Source organism: Eupeodes corollae, chromosome 2, assembly GCF_945859685.1.
Source record: "Eupeodes corollae chromosome 2, idEupCoro1.1, whole genome shotgun sequence".
Classification (NCBI taxonomy): domain Eukaryota; kingdom Metazoa; phylum Arthropoda; class Insecta; order Diptera; family Syrphidae; genus Eupeodes; species Eupeodes corollae.
The window spans coordinates 37,568,925-37,583,071 of record NC_079148.1 but is presented as its reverse complement, the minus strand read 5'-3'; the positions used below and the strand labels follow the sequence as shown (position 1 = coordinate 37,583,071).

The 14,147-nt window shown below is 37.3% G+C and overlaps 1 protein-coding gene across 2 annotated transcripts in view; it reads left to right on the top strand.

Annotated features, from left to right (window-relative positions):
- LOC129944176 (protein-tyrosine sulfotransferase) overlaps positions 1 to 14,147 on the top strand; it is a 90,769-nt gene that overhangs the window by 53,829 nt on the left and 22,793 nt on the right. For both annotated transcript variants that reach the window (XM_056053410.1, XM_056053411.1), the window contains exons 3-4: positions 12,153 to 12,393; positions 12,542 to 12,721. In XM_056053410.1, coding sequence (XP_055909385.1) covers positions 12,153 to 12,393; positions 12,542 to 12,721 — 421 coding nt within the window. The remainder of the gene's footprint in view (positions 1 to 12,152; positions 12,394 to 12,541; positions 12,722 to 14,147) is intronic.

Sequence of the window (14,147 nt, the reverse complement as noted above, 5' to 3'; positions counted from 1 at the left end):
TTAAATCGTGGTTTCGGTATGGTTTCTGTTGTTTATTTTGTTTTTTCTTTATAATTACTTATTTTATTATATTATTTTTATTTCATTTGTCTTATGTTTAGCAATAAATTTTAGTAAAAACAATATTTTTATTCAATTGGAAAGGAGAATACTTGACTTTTTTCAACCTGAGGCTTCGGCTTCGACTTATTTCAGCCTAATAGTTCGGCTTCGGCTGAAAATAGACCTTCCGTCGGACACTACTTTAAACTTTTACACCCGTGGTAGAGGAGTGAAAAAAGGGTCCTTGATTCCGTCCGTTTGTCTGTTTTTCCACTCCCCTACAGCCAAATCATTGAATTGATTGAATTCCATTTTAGAAATTATGGTTTTAAGCGGATTTTTGCCTTCGGCGTTTTTTTATATTTTTAAAATCTAAAATGACATTAGGCCCAATATAAATTAATTTGGTCAAAAACCGTGAATTCGAAAACAAAAAGATAAATTTGTAGAATTTAATCAACATTTTTTTTATTGACTTGCTTCCTTCCAAAAATGAATGACGATATGTTGCTGCTCATGAGCTCCATGAACGACCACTGCATAGCCCTAAAGTAACTATGTGTTGTAAAATGTCAAGAAAATTTATCATCGGTCCCTATTTTTTTGAAGAAGAAATAAACACCGTCACCGCCAATTCTATCCGCTACATGGACATGATTAATAACTTTTTGAGACCTCAATTACGCAGAAGAAGACGAAGCAGATGTTTGGTTTCAGCAAGATGGGACCCCCCTCACACTTCCAGACCCACAATCGCCCTCTTGCGTGAGATGTTCCCCAACTGCGCCTTGTGTCACGCTCTGGGGTCGTGCCATGGCCCCGGAGGTCCCCTGACTTGACGACGTGTGAGTTTTTCCTTTGGAGATACCTTATATCACGCGTTTACGAGTCGAAACTTTCCACTTTGGAAGCGTTGAAGGAAGCAATAACTTTTGAAGTTGCGTCAATTGAACAAGACCTACTGGAGCGCGTCCCCCGAAATTTCTTGGACCGACTTGCCACCTGTTACGAACAGGATGGTCATTTAGCTATTGGAGTTACATTCATTTGTTTTTGATCCGGTTCCCGTGGGACACCCTGTATGTGGTAAGTATTGCATTTGTTAAAAATGTCGAATTTGAGATCGTAATCAAATATAAAAACGATTATAGCAAAGTCGAAACAAGTTGGTTACCAGATTCCATCCGTCTGTCGGTCAAAGACACTGTAGCCCAAACCATTGGGTTGATAGAGTTTAAAGTTAGAAATGAAGGTTTTGAGCCGATGTGCGTTAGGATTTTTTCTGATGTTCTTAAGACTTAAAATAATAGCTGTTCCTAAACAAATTTTTGATCAAAAATTAAAATTTTCTCAAAAATAAAACCATAAATTGAAAAATTGTTTTTCTTACTCCGGCTTCTTTCAATTAAAAAACAAAATTTAAAAAAAACAAAAAATGAACCCATTTATTTAAAATCGCTTAATTTAATCTTGGCACGAACTAAGTAATTTATAATTGTCCTCTTGTTTATTTGGAATATATTCAAACCCAACCAAAGTTTTAACTTCTTTTTAAAATTATTGCAAGTATATATTAAGAAACACATTCTTCGAATTTACATTTTTAGGAAGTAAATACAACTCCTATTTTTTGAATATCGGCTTCAAGATGTGTATAGCTCTTCCCCAAAACTTCGAAAGCACACGTCAAAGTGCCAACAATTTTTTTTCATAAATAAGCATTGAATTTAGGTTAGTATTGAAAGTAAAGAAGGCTTAGTTCTATTTTAAACACAAGGATTTGCCATAATGTTTTAAAAATGAGGCTTCCAGTTAATTCTAGTGGAGAACCCCAATATCACGTCAAATATTCTCTTCCAAGGCATCAATCGTCTCAAAATTACCTGCGTAGCCAAGTGACTTTATGTTACTCCAATAAAAATAGTCCAGTGGTGTTAAATCGCACGATCTTAGAAATCAACTGCCAACAGATTTGTTTTTCGTTGGATGTTTAGCATGTATTTTTTTTATAATAATCACACACCCAAGGGTATATTACTACCCTTATTATGCAGAGGCACAGTGTCACTACTATGAAAAGGAGAGAGGGTTTAAAAGGAGATGTCGGTGCACATTGGTGGTGAATTCCTGAATATTGCAACGACTAGGAAAGACAGAGTGTGGTAAGGCATTCCACATTCGCGTAGTACGGCTAAAGAACGAATCTCTGTATTTGAAAGTACGACCGAAGTTGGGCTTGAACTGTTTAAGGGAAATAATGCAACTGGCTACTTCACTAGAGCATAAGCCGTTAAAACAACGGTAAAAAAGGGTAAGACAAGAGACCTTACGATGATGTTCAAGCGAAGTAAATGAACTTATGATCATAATATCATCTATCAATTTAAATGCTCTATATTCAATACTATCCAAGAGGCTTAAGTGATCTGCAGGAGCACCAGCTTAGAGATGGGAGTTATACTCAAGCTTTGGACGTATGTATGTAAGTCTTGTAGATAACAGCCAGATCAGAAGGGGTGAAATATTACTTGCATCGTCTAAGGAAACCCAAACACCTTGAGGCATTTTTGGCGACATCGCGTATGTGATCATTCCACAAGAGGCGGTTGGTGACACACATACCGGGAATATCGAGGTGTTCAGTCTCATTGATGCAAGTGCCATCCATGGATAATGGGAAAGGGGGTATATCTAGCTTTAACGATACAAGACAGCATTGCGTTTTGGAAGCATTAAATTCCACGTGGTTTTTAATCCCCATTCGTTGTAGTTCTACATCCGATGAAGAGGGATGTGAGTCTGAAAACGAATATGAAAAGCTAAGAGTACTATCGTCAGCGAAACAATGTATTGGATTATAAATGGCAGACAGGAGATCATTAATAAAAATGAGAAAAAGTGTTGGAGATAGAACAGAGCCCTAGGGCACACCACAATTATTTTATGGCTTTCAGACTTGAATCCATCCAATATTACTTGTATTGAACGATCCGAAAGATAATTTCTAATCCAATGAAACAGGGATTCATGTAAACCAAAATCACTCATTTTCGATAAGAAAGCCTGATGCCAAACCCTTTCAAATGCTTTTAAAATATCTAGTGGAATAATCTTACTTTCTCCAAAACTATGTTAAGATTTGTTCCACTGTTCGGTGAGATGAACCATGAAATCACCAGTGGACCTATTGCTACGAAAGCCATACTGTCGGTCATTAAGAAGCTTTCGATCTTCAAGATACTTCTTGAGCTGATAATTAACCAGCGTTTCCATGACCTTGGTAAGAAGGGACGTAAGTGCAATCGGTCGGTAGTTAGAAGGTGAGGTAGATTTGCCTTTTTTGGGAATAGGCTGGACAAATGCGGTTTTCCATACGCTCGGAACGAGACCTGAGGAGTAGGACAGATGAAAAAGCTTACGCAGTGGTTTTTTCAGCGATGAAGAACATCTCTTCAGAACAATAGCGGGGAAACCATCCGGATTTGTGTATGTTAAAATCTTTTAGGACTCTCGCTACAGTACGAGTTCTAAAAAAGATTTGCCTTATAGAATCATTAACTCGATTAAGTACAGGCGGAGTCCTAACACTCACTGGCAGCGTTGAATTGGCGGCGAACTGCCTAGCAAAGAGATTTGCTTTCTCTAAGGAGCTAAGAAATGAAGTGTTATTCACAACGATTGTAGGAACCGAAGAAAGGGGAAGAATTCCTCATGTTTTTTACAAATGACCAAAAATTTTTACTGCCTTTGGGACATTGCAGTATTTTTTGCCGTGACTTTTGGTCATATAAAAATTTGGTCCGTCGAATATGGGGAGTGCAGGCCTTCCTGGCTTGTTTGAGTTTTTTCCGGCTTTCCTCAGTACGGTTGGCTTTATAGCAACGGAAACTTACCTCTTTGGCCCTAATAACCTCTTTACAGCTCGCATCAAACCAATACTTAACCCTGTTTGGTATTAAAGTTCTCATTCCCAGGAGAATCTTATCAGCACTGGCGTCAACGCCACTATCGAGGAAACATAGTGACCAGTTAAAGATCCTGAAGTAATTATTGAGACCGTCCCAGTTGGCTTTCTCGTATTGCCAAACGGTTCTCTTAGAAGCTCTTTCTTCAACTGATTTGTTTTGACATGAGAAATTTTCTGATACAACACAATGGTCAGATGTGCCTAGGGGAGATAGACCACTAACAGTGTACTTATCAGGGTCAGGTAAGAAACAAGTCAAGAGTGTTTTCTGCTCGACCTTCAACGTCCGGTATTCGTTCAATTCAGCGAAGATTTCTGCACACACTCCTTCTGGTGTTGACTGGCCTAAATGTTGAAGCCATGAAGAAATGTGTACATTGAAATCGCCCGTAACAACGATTTCAGTGCGAGGATAGGACGAAACAATTCTGTGGATGGAATCAGACAAAGCATCAAATTCACGAGAAGTTGATACTCTATCTAAATTAGGGCTTCGATAAAGGAAGTAGTAGTGAATGATTTAGTTATTTACGGAGAATTTAAACCACATATAACTAAAAAAAGAATTGGTGCAAAGACCATATTGTGGTAAGAGCTGATAAGCAACATCATTCCTTATGCATATGGCCAGCCATGGTGGAAAAAGAATATTGACGTCTTGTTGGACCCATAGGGCGTCCACTTCAACATCTTCTAATTCAGCACGAACATGCCATTAATTATGGATCTATAGTGTTCTCCAATAATTTTTAAGAAACGTAACACCGTCTCAACAATGACAGCTGTCAAAAATACAAACACCGAGAATAATATTGCCATATTGAAAACTACTTGTCTAAAAATAAACCCCTTTGGAACTATTGATCAATGAAATCTTTTCACTAACATATTAGTTTCGTCCAATTTACTAACTTCACTTTTTCCAGAATATAAATCAAACTCCAGCATTTACAGTTGGAGAAAATTAAAAAGCATTTAAATTCCATAGAAAAAAGTATTTCCACAGAAAAAAAAATAAACTTCCAAACAATTTTGCTCTTCGTTTAACTCTTTTACTCATTCCATGAGTGTTTTATAAATATTAGAAATATCACTGGAATTCTTAGTATTTCAAAACAAATTATATGAATCACATTTCTCTTTTCCTCTCCATTTCATAGAATTTTTGAAAATTATGCAATAAAATCGATAAATAGCTCATCACCCTTCTTTATAACTAAAATGCTCAACTGGCACTTATAGCAAAACTTTCTTTCCTTTGAAATCATATCCTTTCAAACAGAAATTCTCTTCTATTCTCTTTATTAAAAAAAAATATGGAAATGAATAATAGAGAGACAACAAAAATGGAATTAATTAAAAATTCCCTTCTGTGTGATGATAAAGTCAAGTTTCTATACTCCGAGCAAAGGATGCTATCATTTTCCAAACTTCAATTCACAATTCAAAAAATCTATGTAAGTATGTATGTAATAGTTATGCTTGTGTAAATAACTTAAATTCATCTAAAAAAAAATATGAAAAGAAAATGAAAAAAATCATCGGGACATCATTTTCATATTGGATAAGGAAGCAATCGATGTCCTAGAGAAGTTTTCCTTTTATGATTTTTTTCAATTATTCATCTATTTCTGATGGTTTCTGCCTTCCACTCCCACACTCTCCTTGTTCGTGAATGCAGTTTTGTTATGAACGAGACATTTTACAGAGATTTTGTTGTTGTCTCTGATAAAAAATCAGTGAAGTTCTATTTTCAAAAAATCTAAGGAAATAAGAATAATGTTTTTATGTGTGTATGAGTGAAGGTATAACAATATTGATGGTAATAATATTCCTTTTTTTTTGTAGTCCTTTCTGTATCTTCAGTCCTTAGTCCTTTTTATCTCCTCGGATCCCAGATGTGATGTGCTGCCGCCTTCGTTAGTAGTTAAAGTCTTCCTTTTTCGTTATTATCGTCCTTCTTCCGTTCCATCAACTGTCGAGAGGAAGACAACCATCTACAGTAGCTATGATGTTTGAGGTCAATTCGATTAGATGTTAAAAGTGTGGTGAATTCAACCCCCCGGAAATATTTCTATAGACAGAAAAAAAGATGCTATCTCCTTATGCAGAAAAAATATAAATAAATAAATAATAAAAACAGCAAAGTTATCAACTTATCAGTTTATGATAGAAATTTTTACTCGAAAGTCTTTCAATCATCATTGTAGTAGAGAAGGGGGAACGACATCAAGCAGGGAATGAAGCGCCCAACAGTAATAAAGGAACATACATAAAATGTTTTTTTTTTTTTTTAAGAAAATTTCACTCAGTAAAAAAATTGATAGCTACTGTTCCTAATAAAAAAAATATTTAAGGGCTATGAAAAATGTCGTTTCATGGTATTTGCGTTCAATAATGAAATATTTTTCTCATTGTTGTTATATTTTGTTCGTTTCACTTAGAGAAGACACGTTTATTTGAGTTTTCAATATTTTAATTTTGATCCAGGACATTTGAGAAAATAATGATTCTTTATTTATGTATATAAGAAGCTAAGCATCTATACTTTGAAAAGATGTTCTTGATAGAAGAATCCTACTCTCACCTTCCCGCGGTGAACATCGGGTGCCTAGTACTTCAACTGGAGATTGGGTTCCAACCCCAGTGGAAAGTTGTTCTGGGCAGCAAACGAGAGAGGGGGAGAGGGGTTTCCACTAAGGCACCTCTCCTTATCCAGACGGCAGCGGACTAATTCTCGAGATGGAATCAACGCTGGCGTCAACAGTTTCAGTAAAGTTGAACTACTTACTGAACAACTTATAAAGCTTCTTTGACTTATTCGGAGCCTAGGCCTGTAAGGAGCGGTTTATCCGGCTCCCCTTCTTTGGAGTTATACTAAGGATCTGGCCCTCTAGGTTGGGGGTTGTGCCGTCCGTCAGGGTGACTTCCTGGCCACGTAAACAATACCTTTATTTGCGAAGCACTAACAAGACTCGGATACGGACGGATTTACTGTTGACAACCAACGCAAACGAATAGCGGACAATGAAATTCGGATCAGTACGTGGAATGTTAGGTTCCTTAACAGAAAACGTGCGGCCGAAGAATTAGTGGAGTCCCTAGACCGCTATAAAGCAGACATCACCGACATCCAGGAAATACGATGGTATGGGCCGGGCAAAAAGAGGATGAAAAACTGCGATATTTACTATGGTGACTGCTACCACGAAAACCAACAGCGTTTGTTTGGATATGGCTTCGTCATTGGAGCCAGACTTAGGCAAAATGTCTTGAGCTATAGGTGCATCAATGAGCGCCTCATGACCATACGCATCAAGACTAAATTCGGCAACATTAGCCTGATATGCGCGCACGCCCCCACAGAAGAGAAAGACGACAACACCAAAGATCCGTTCTTCAAGCTCCTAGACAAAACATATGAGCTATAATATTAAAATAGTCCTGGGCGATTTTAATGCCAAGCTAGCAATTGAAGACATCTTTAGTAGAATAATCGGGAAGAACAGCCTGCACGACAACATTTCCGGCAACAGATTCAGGCTGCGGGGCGGAACTTCATGGTAGCCAGTAAACGTTTTCCACACCTCAACATCCACAAAGGAACTTGGACTTCTCCAGATCAATCTACCGTCAACCAGATTGACCATATTGCGATCGACGCCAGACACGCTTCCAGCATTATGGATGTACGAACTTTCCGAGGAGCTAACATCGACTCGGACCACTACCTCGTTGTAGCCAAGGTAGCACTCCGGATTTCCTGACCCAAGGCAAAACAGGGAGGTGCTGGGAGAAGGTACAACGTGGATCGGCTACAATCGCCAGAGATCGCGATCGAGATCCTTTTCCGACCGAGTTACAAGTAAACTCTCTCGAAGTTATCTGCCGCCAACACAATGTATCGAAAACCAGTGGCAACATTGCCAAGATGCAATCAGAGAAGCCGCCTCTGATGTGCTAGGTTTCAAACACCCACCAACAAGGAAAACCTGGTTTGATGAGGAATGTTGGCTGGCAAATGCAGCCAAACCACAGGGACGCAAAGCGGCGCTGTATAAAAGGACGAGAGGCACGCCGCGCCGCCTTCTCATAAGGAAAAAGAGTGGGCACGACAAGCGTGCGGTCGAAGATGCTAAAAGGTTTAAAAGCAGGAATGAAGTTCGAAAGTTTTATGAACACGTGAAACAAAATTCAAAGGTACATAAACCTTGAACCGAGAGCTGCAAAGACGAAAGTGGAAACATCATAAGGGAACCGCAGTCAATGCTGAGGATATGGAAGGACCACTTCTGCAGACTGTATAACGGCGACGACGAACTGTCAAGCAGGATGATCCATTCAACATAGACGACGAATGACAACAATCCCGTCCTTCCGACTAAGACGAAGTAAAGATTGCCATATCTAAGCTGAAGTCTAAAGCTCTTTAAAGCAGCTGGAGATTAGTTGGTTAGGAGCATGTACCAACTTATCTGTAAGATATGGTCAGAAGAAAGCATGCCCGATGAATGGAACCTCAGTATTGTTTGTCCGATCCTGAAAAAAGGAGACCCTCTAAACTGCACCAACTATAGAGAAATAATTCTACTTAACATCGCCCATAAAATCTTCTCGCTCCAAGTTGGGTGAGGTCACCTTAAACTTGTGCGTGCCACCTGATCCGCGGTCTTCCCCTACTGCGCCGTCCTCTTGGTGTGGATTCGAAGACTTTCCGGGCCGGAACATTGATTTCCATGCGCTCTACGTGACCCAGCCATCTTAGTCGTTGGACTTTTACCCTTCTGGCTAAGTCTACTGCACAGCTGTACAGCCAGTACAGCTCGTCGTTCCATCTTCTCCTTCACTCCCCTTCGATGCATACCGGACCGTAGATCACACCAAGAACTTTTGTCATAGTCCATGCTTCTGCACCGTATAGCAGGACGGGGATGATAAGGGTCTTATATCGCAACACTTTGGTCCCTTGAGAGAGGACTTTACCACTCAATTGCTTTCTTAGTCCAAAGAAACAGGGGTTAGCAAGTGTTATTCTGCTTTTGATCCCAGCGCTGGTGTTGTGTTCTGCGTTTACAGCGGAGCCTAGGTAGACGAAGTCCTTGACTACCTCAAAGTAACGTCTGTCGATGGTGACGTTTTGACCAAGACGTCGGTGTTGTATGTCCTTTCTTGACGACAGCATGTACTTTGTTTTGCCCTCATTAACCGTTAAACCCATTTTTGCCGCCTCTGGTTCAATACTCACAAAAGCCCCATTGACATCACGCTGAGTTCTTCCGATTATGTCAATGTCATCAGCATATGCCAGTAATTGAACAGACTTTTGAAAGATAGTGCCTCTAGTGTTGACGTTTGAGCTCTGCACTATTCTTTCAAGCACGATGTTAAAAAAATCACATGGCAGCGCATCACCTTGTCTAAAACCTTTTTTGACATCAAAAGGTTCTGTTAAGTTGTTTCCAACCTTTATGGAGCAGCGTGAATTCTCCATGGTCATCCTGCACAAACGGACGAGTTTCCCAGGGATGCCAAAACAAGACATGGCTCTATACAGCTCGTCCCTGTAGATGCTGTCATATGCTGCCTTGAAATCGGTGAAAAGTTGGTGGGTGTCGAATTGGTGTTCTTGGGTTTTTTCCTCTGGACTTTCCTGGTTTAAGACCACACTGAGAAGGAAAATGGGCTTTAGACGTTCACATATTACGGAACTGTTAAGTAGGCTGATTCCTCTTTAGTTGGTGCAGTTTAGAGGGTCTCCTTTATTCTGGATCGGATAAACAATACTGAGGTTCTATTTAACGGGAATGCTTTCTTCCGACCATCTCTTACAGATAAGTTGATGCATGCTCCTAACCATATCCAGCTGCTTTAAAGAACTCGGCATTCAAGCCATTCGCTCCAGCGGCTTTATTAGACTTCAGCTTAAATATGGCAATCTTTTTTTCGTCTAAGTCTGGAGGACAGGATTGTTGGCTTTCGTCGTCTATGTTGAATGTATCATCCTGCCTGACAGCGGAATTCAGTTCGTCGTCGCCGTTATATACAGTCTGCAGAAGTGGTCCTTCCATATACTCAGCATTGACTGCGGTACCAATATAATGTTTCCACTTTCGTCTTTGCAGCCTTCGGTACTAGGTTTATGTACCTGTAAATTTCGTTTCACCTGTTCATAAAGCTTTCGAACTTCATTCCTGCTTTTAAACCTCTCAACATCTTCGACCGCACGCTTCTCATGCCCTCTCTTTTTCCTTCTGAGAAGTCGGCGTTCCTCTCGCCTTTTCTGCTCATAGAGCTTTTTTTAAAAAAACACTGATAATAATAAATCAATAAATTATTAATTCAGTGTCAGTGAAAAGTTTGGAGATGAACTTATTTTAAGGGAAGCAGCAAGGGAAGGGCAAGTTTAAGCTACCCAGTCGTGAACTTTATTTTAGGAGATACAACAAACTGTCACATATTTGAAGTTAACCAAATTCTTTCGATTGTCTTAGTAAAGAAAAGTGACTGAAGTTTTCCGAAAGTCTAAGTACAAATTTTTCATCGAACATTTTTCATTTAACACTATTTTAAAAATATTCAAAAATCATTTAAATTCATAATAAATACAAAAGTCTTAAAATTTAAAATATGTGCTTATTATATCTTAGAATTTCATCAAGTTTTTCCATAAGTCAAGTGATTCTTGAGAAACAGCAGTTTCAAAATTTCAAAAAATCATAACTTACTTCCTTTCTGTCGAATTTTAAATGAATTATGAAACATTTCTCAGTATTGAATAATTTTGAAGTTTCGTTCCAAGAATGACAAAGAGAAACGTAGAGAGTTCAGAACTTTTTTTATTGGATGAACAATTTTAGAAGAAAAACGTTAGAAGTTCCACAATATAAAATTGAACCCAAGCTCTTTAATGACAATCCTCCGTGCACTTTAAACATGAAATCCGTATTCACCAAAACATTTCTTTTATTGCGGGCAAATAAATGTGTTCAAATATCGTCGTCGTCGTTCAAGCTAGAATTTCGTTAGTCATTTTCTTATAAAAATTCCCTGCACTCAAAATCCTCCTTAACACGTAAAAGTTTACCCAAACGTTAAAAAAAATAATAAACCAGCTCATTAAATATTTTTTTTTATTGTTCACTTTAAATTTGTTCTAAATCGCAATATCAATTTCATTTAACGCACAAACCTCCCTTAAATCATTTTAAAATTAAATAAAGAATTTTCATTTACTCGCAGTCACGTCACAGTTATACGCGTTGATAGCTTCTTACTTATATTGTTTTTTTTCCTATGTTGTTGTGTTTTTCCTTTTTTTATATGCGTTAAGTTTTTGTCAAAAATTTAAGGTAATTTACTCGACATAATGGACATTCTCAGTCCCTATGTTTCCTATGTATGTATGCAGAGGAGGTTCAAAATGAAAAAATGAAACCAACCCTCAAGACATTAGACCTCTCTTTAACCTCCCTACAGCCCCACGTCTCTCTAAATATATATATGTATGGTCTGATGGGAAATATCAAACGCACATTCACCTTTTAGGTCACAGTTCATAACTTCTCATTATCACAAAATATAGAAGTGAAACTGCTTGGAAAGTTTCAAGAACCGCGTCATAAAGCTTGGCAAAAGAATTTAATGTAAAAACTTCTTTCGCGAATGAAAAGTTTGCGAGTTGAGAAAAATTCGAATAGAAAGAAAGAAACGAGAGAAAAAAGAAAAACCAAAACAAAAAAAGAAGAAATGATAATGGCTTCCGGAAGAAGCACCAGAAGTAGCAGTAGGTACCCCATCGCATGCTCCCGTTTGCTAGTCTATGCCTATAAACCCAGATACACATCACCCATGGGAACAGAGAAGAACGACAACGACTTGGCTTGGCTACGTGATCCTAACATCCAGAGTCGCATTAAGTTTAGTAATGATGGTCTCATCTTTCCGCAGAAAACATAGTTCGTGCTTCGAAACGGAACTCAATAGAAAATCCATTGTGTAGACAAGGGAAAGTCTTTCAGTAATTCTAGGCAAAAATAATATGACCTGAGAGGTTTATTGAATTAGAAAAAAAATATGTTATTCTCCCTCCCTCAACCCTTCGAATATCATTATCTTACCTTATATATTTTTTTTTCAATTGCAGATGTGGCCAGGAGACACGTGTTATTCCAAGAATCCTTCAGCTTCGATCGCACTGGCTTAAATCGGACAAGGAAAGTTTGCGACTGCAAGAAGCCGGCATAACCAAGGAAGTCATGAACAGTGCCATTGCACAGTTCTGCCTGGAGATAATCGCCAAGCACGGGGAGCCAGCGCCACGGTTGTGCAATAAGGATCCACTCACTCTCAAGATGGGTACCTATGTGATAGAACTATTCCCAAATGTAAGTTCAATTTCAATCGGCCTTCATAAGAATTTAATTTCAAAAAAATCAAGCTCTGAGGCTTCGATGCGATGAGATTGAGTTAAATTTGATCGATAACCATGAGTTGCAATATTTTATCCACTTTTTTTTGTATTCATTATTGAAGGCAAAATTCCTCTTCATGGTTCGTGATGGTCGGGCGACAGTGCATTCAATTATTTCACGGAAAGTCACGATTACTGGATTCGATTTGACGAATTATCGGCAATGCATGGCAAAGTGGAATCATGCGATTGAGGTTATGCACAACCAATGCAAAGAAATAGGGAAGGAACGTTGCATGATGGTAAGTCTACCGCATGTACAATAAATATCTATATAAAGTTATATACTTGTGTGAATGGAAGGATGTTGATTTATCATTTAAATTTATTTTATCGTTTTAAAGAGATTTAAATTGAATCGAAGTGTTTTACTGTTTGATGTATTGAATGGAAATTATAATAAAATTTTACTTACTGACCTTTGGGAGCGCTGATTTGGTTAAAAATTAATCAGGCGTATAAAAAAAAGAATCAAATGTCACATTCACACCTACAGGGTCTCTCATAAAGCACTTTTTGTAACGGTTTTTTTAGACGTGTCTTTGACAGCTGTCACTTAATTTTGGTTTGTCATTTCATAACAAATGGATTGACTTTTGAACAACGTTTGCAAAGTGCTCTTATTAACTTCCCATAGGAAGTTATTGTATTGGGTCCGATTTGTCAAATTGAAAATTTTGACATTTCTCGACGTTTCAAGGTCCCTAGAGCCGATATAAAAGGTTTTTAGAAAGATATTTGTGCGTGTGTGTATACGTACGTTCGTTCGCGACGTTTTTTTCGTCGCCCATAGCTCAAGAACCAGAAGAGATATCGATTTCAAATAAATTTCGTTATACAGATAATAAGGCAGAAAGAAACAGAAAAGGCTCTCTAGAAAATTGCGTTTTTTACCATAGCAGTTTGAAAAAAGGTGAACATTTTGGTTAACCCTAAATATCTTACGAACCAAAAACGCTTGAGACTTGAATTAAATTTTATATACTAAATTTTAACGTGATATCAAAGGAGTATGTTTTTTGAAATTTATCTTTTTTTTTTTTATAAATCAAAAAAACTTTAAAAAAATGTGTCAACTCGAAAATTTAACGACTTAAATTATGATTTCATCTATAAAAAATGTTGTGCAACGAAGAATAATGTTTTTGACATCTGATAAAATTTTGAGAAAAATCGAATGGACAATTTTTTTTCCAAAAAATAAAAACCTAAAAAAAAATGTATAAAAGTTGGTAAATATTTGTTTTCGACTCAAATATCTTTTCAAAAATTGTAGATATTGGCCTTAAACTACTTTTGTCTTTCGAAAAATATTATGGTTAACAGTCAGTTAAATTTTAAAAAATATCAAATTGACAGTTTTTTTACGAAAAATTAAAAAACCGAAAAAAAATTAACAAAAGTTGGTAAAAATTTATTTTCGACTCGAATATCTTTTTAAAAACTTTCTGATATTGGCTTAAATTAACTTTTATCTTTCAAAAAATATTGTTGTCAACATTCAGTAAAATTTTGAAAAAAATGGAGTTGACAGTTTTTTTACAAAAAATAAAAAACTTGAAAAAAATTTAACAAAAGTTGGTAAAAAATGATTTTCGACTCAAATATCTTTTAAAAATTTGAGGAAATAGGTTCTAACTAATTTTTATTTGTTAAAAATATTGTTTT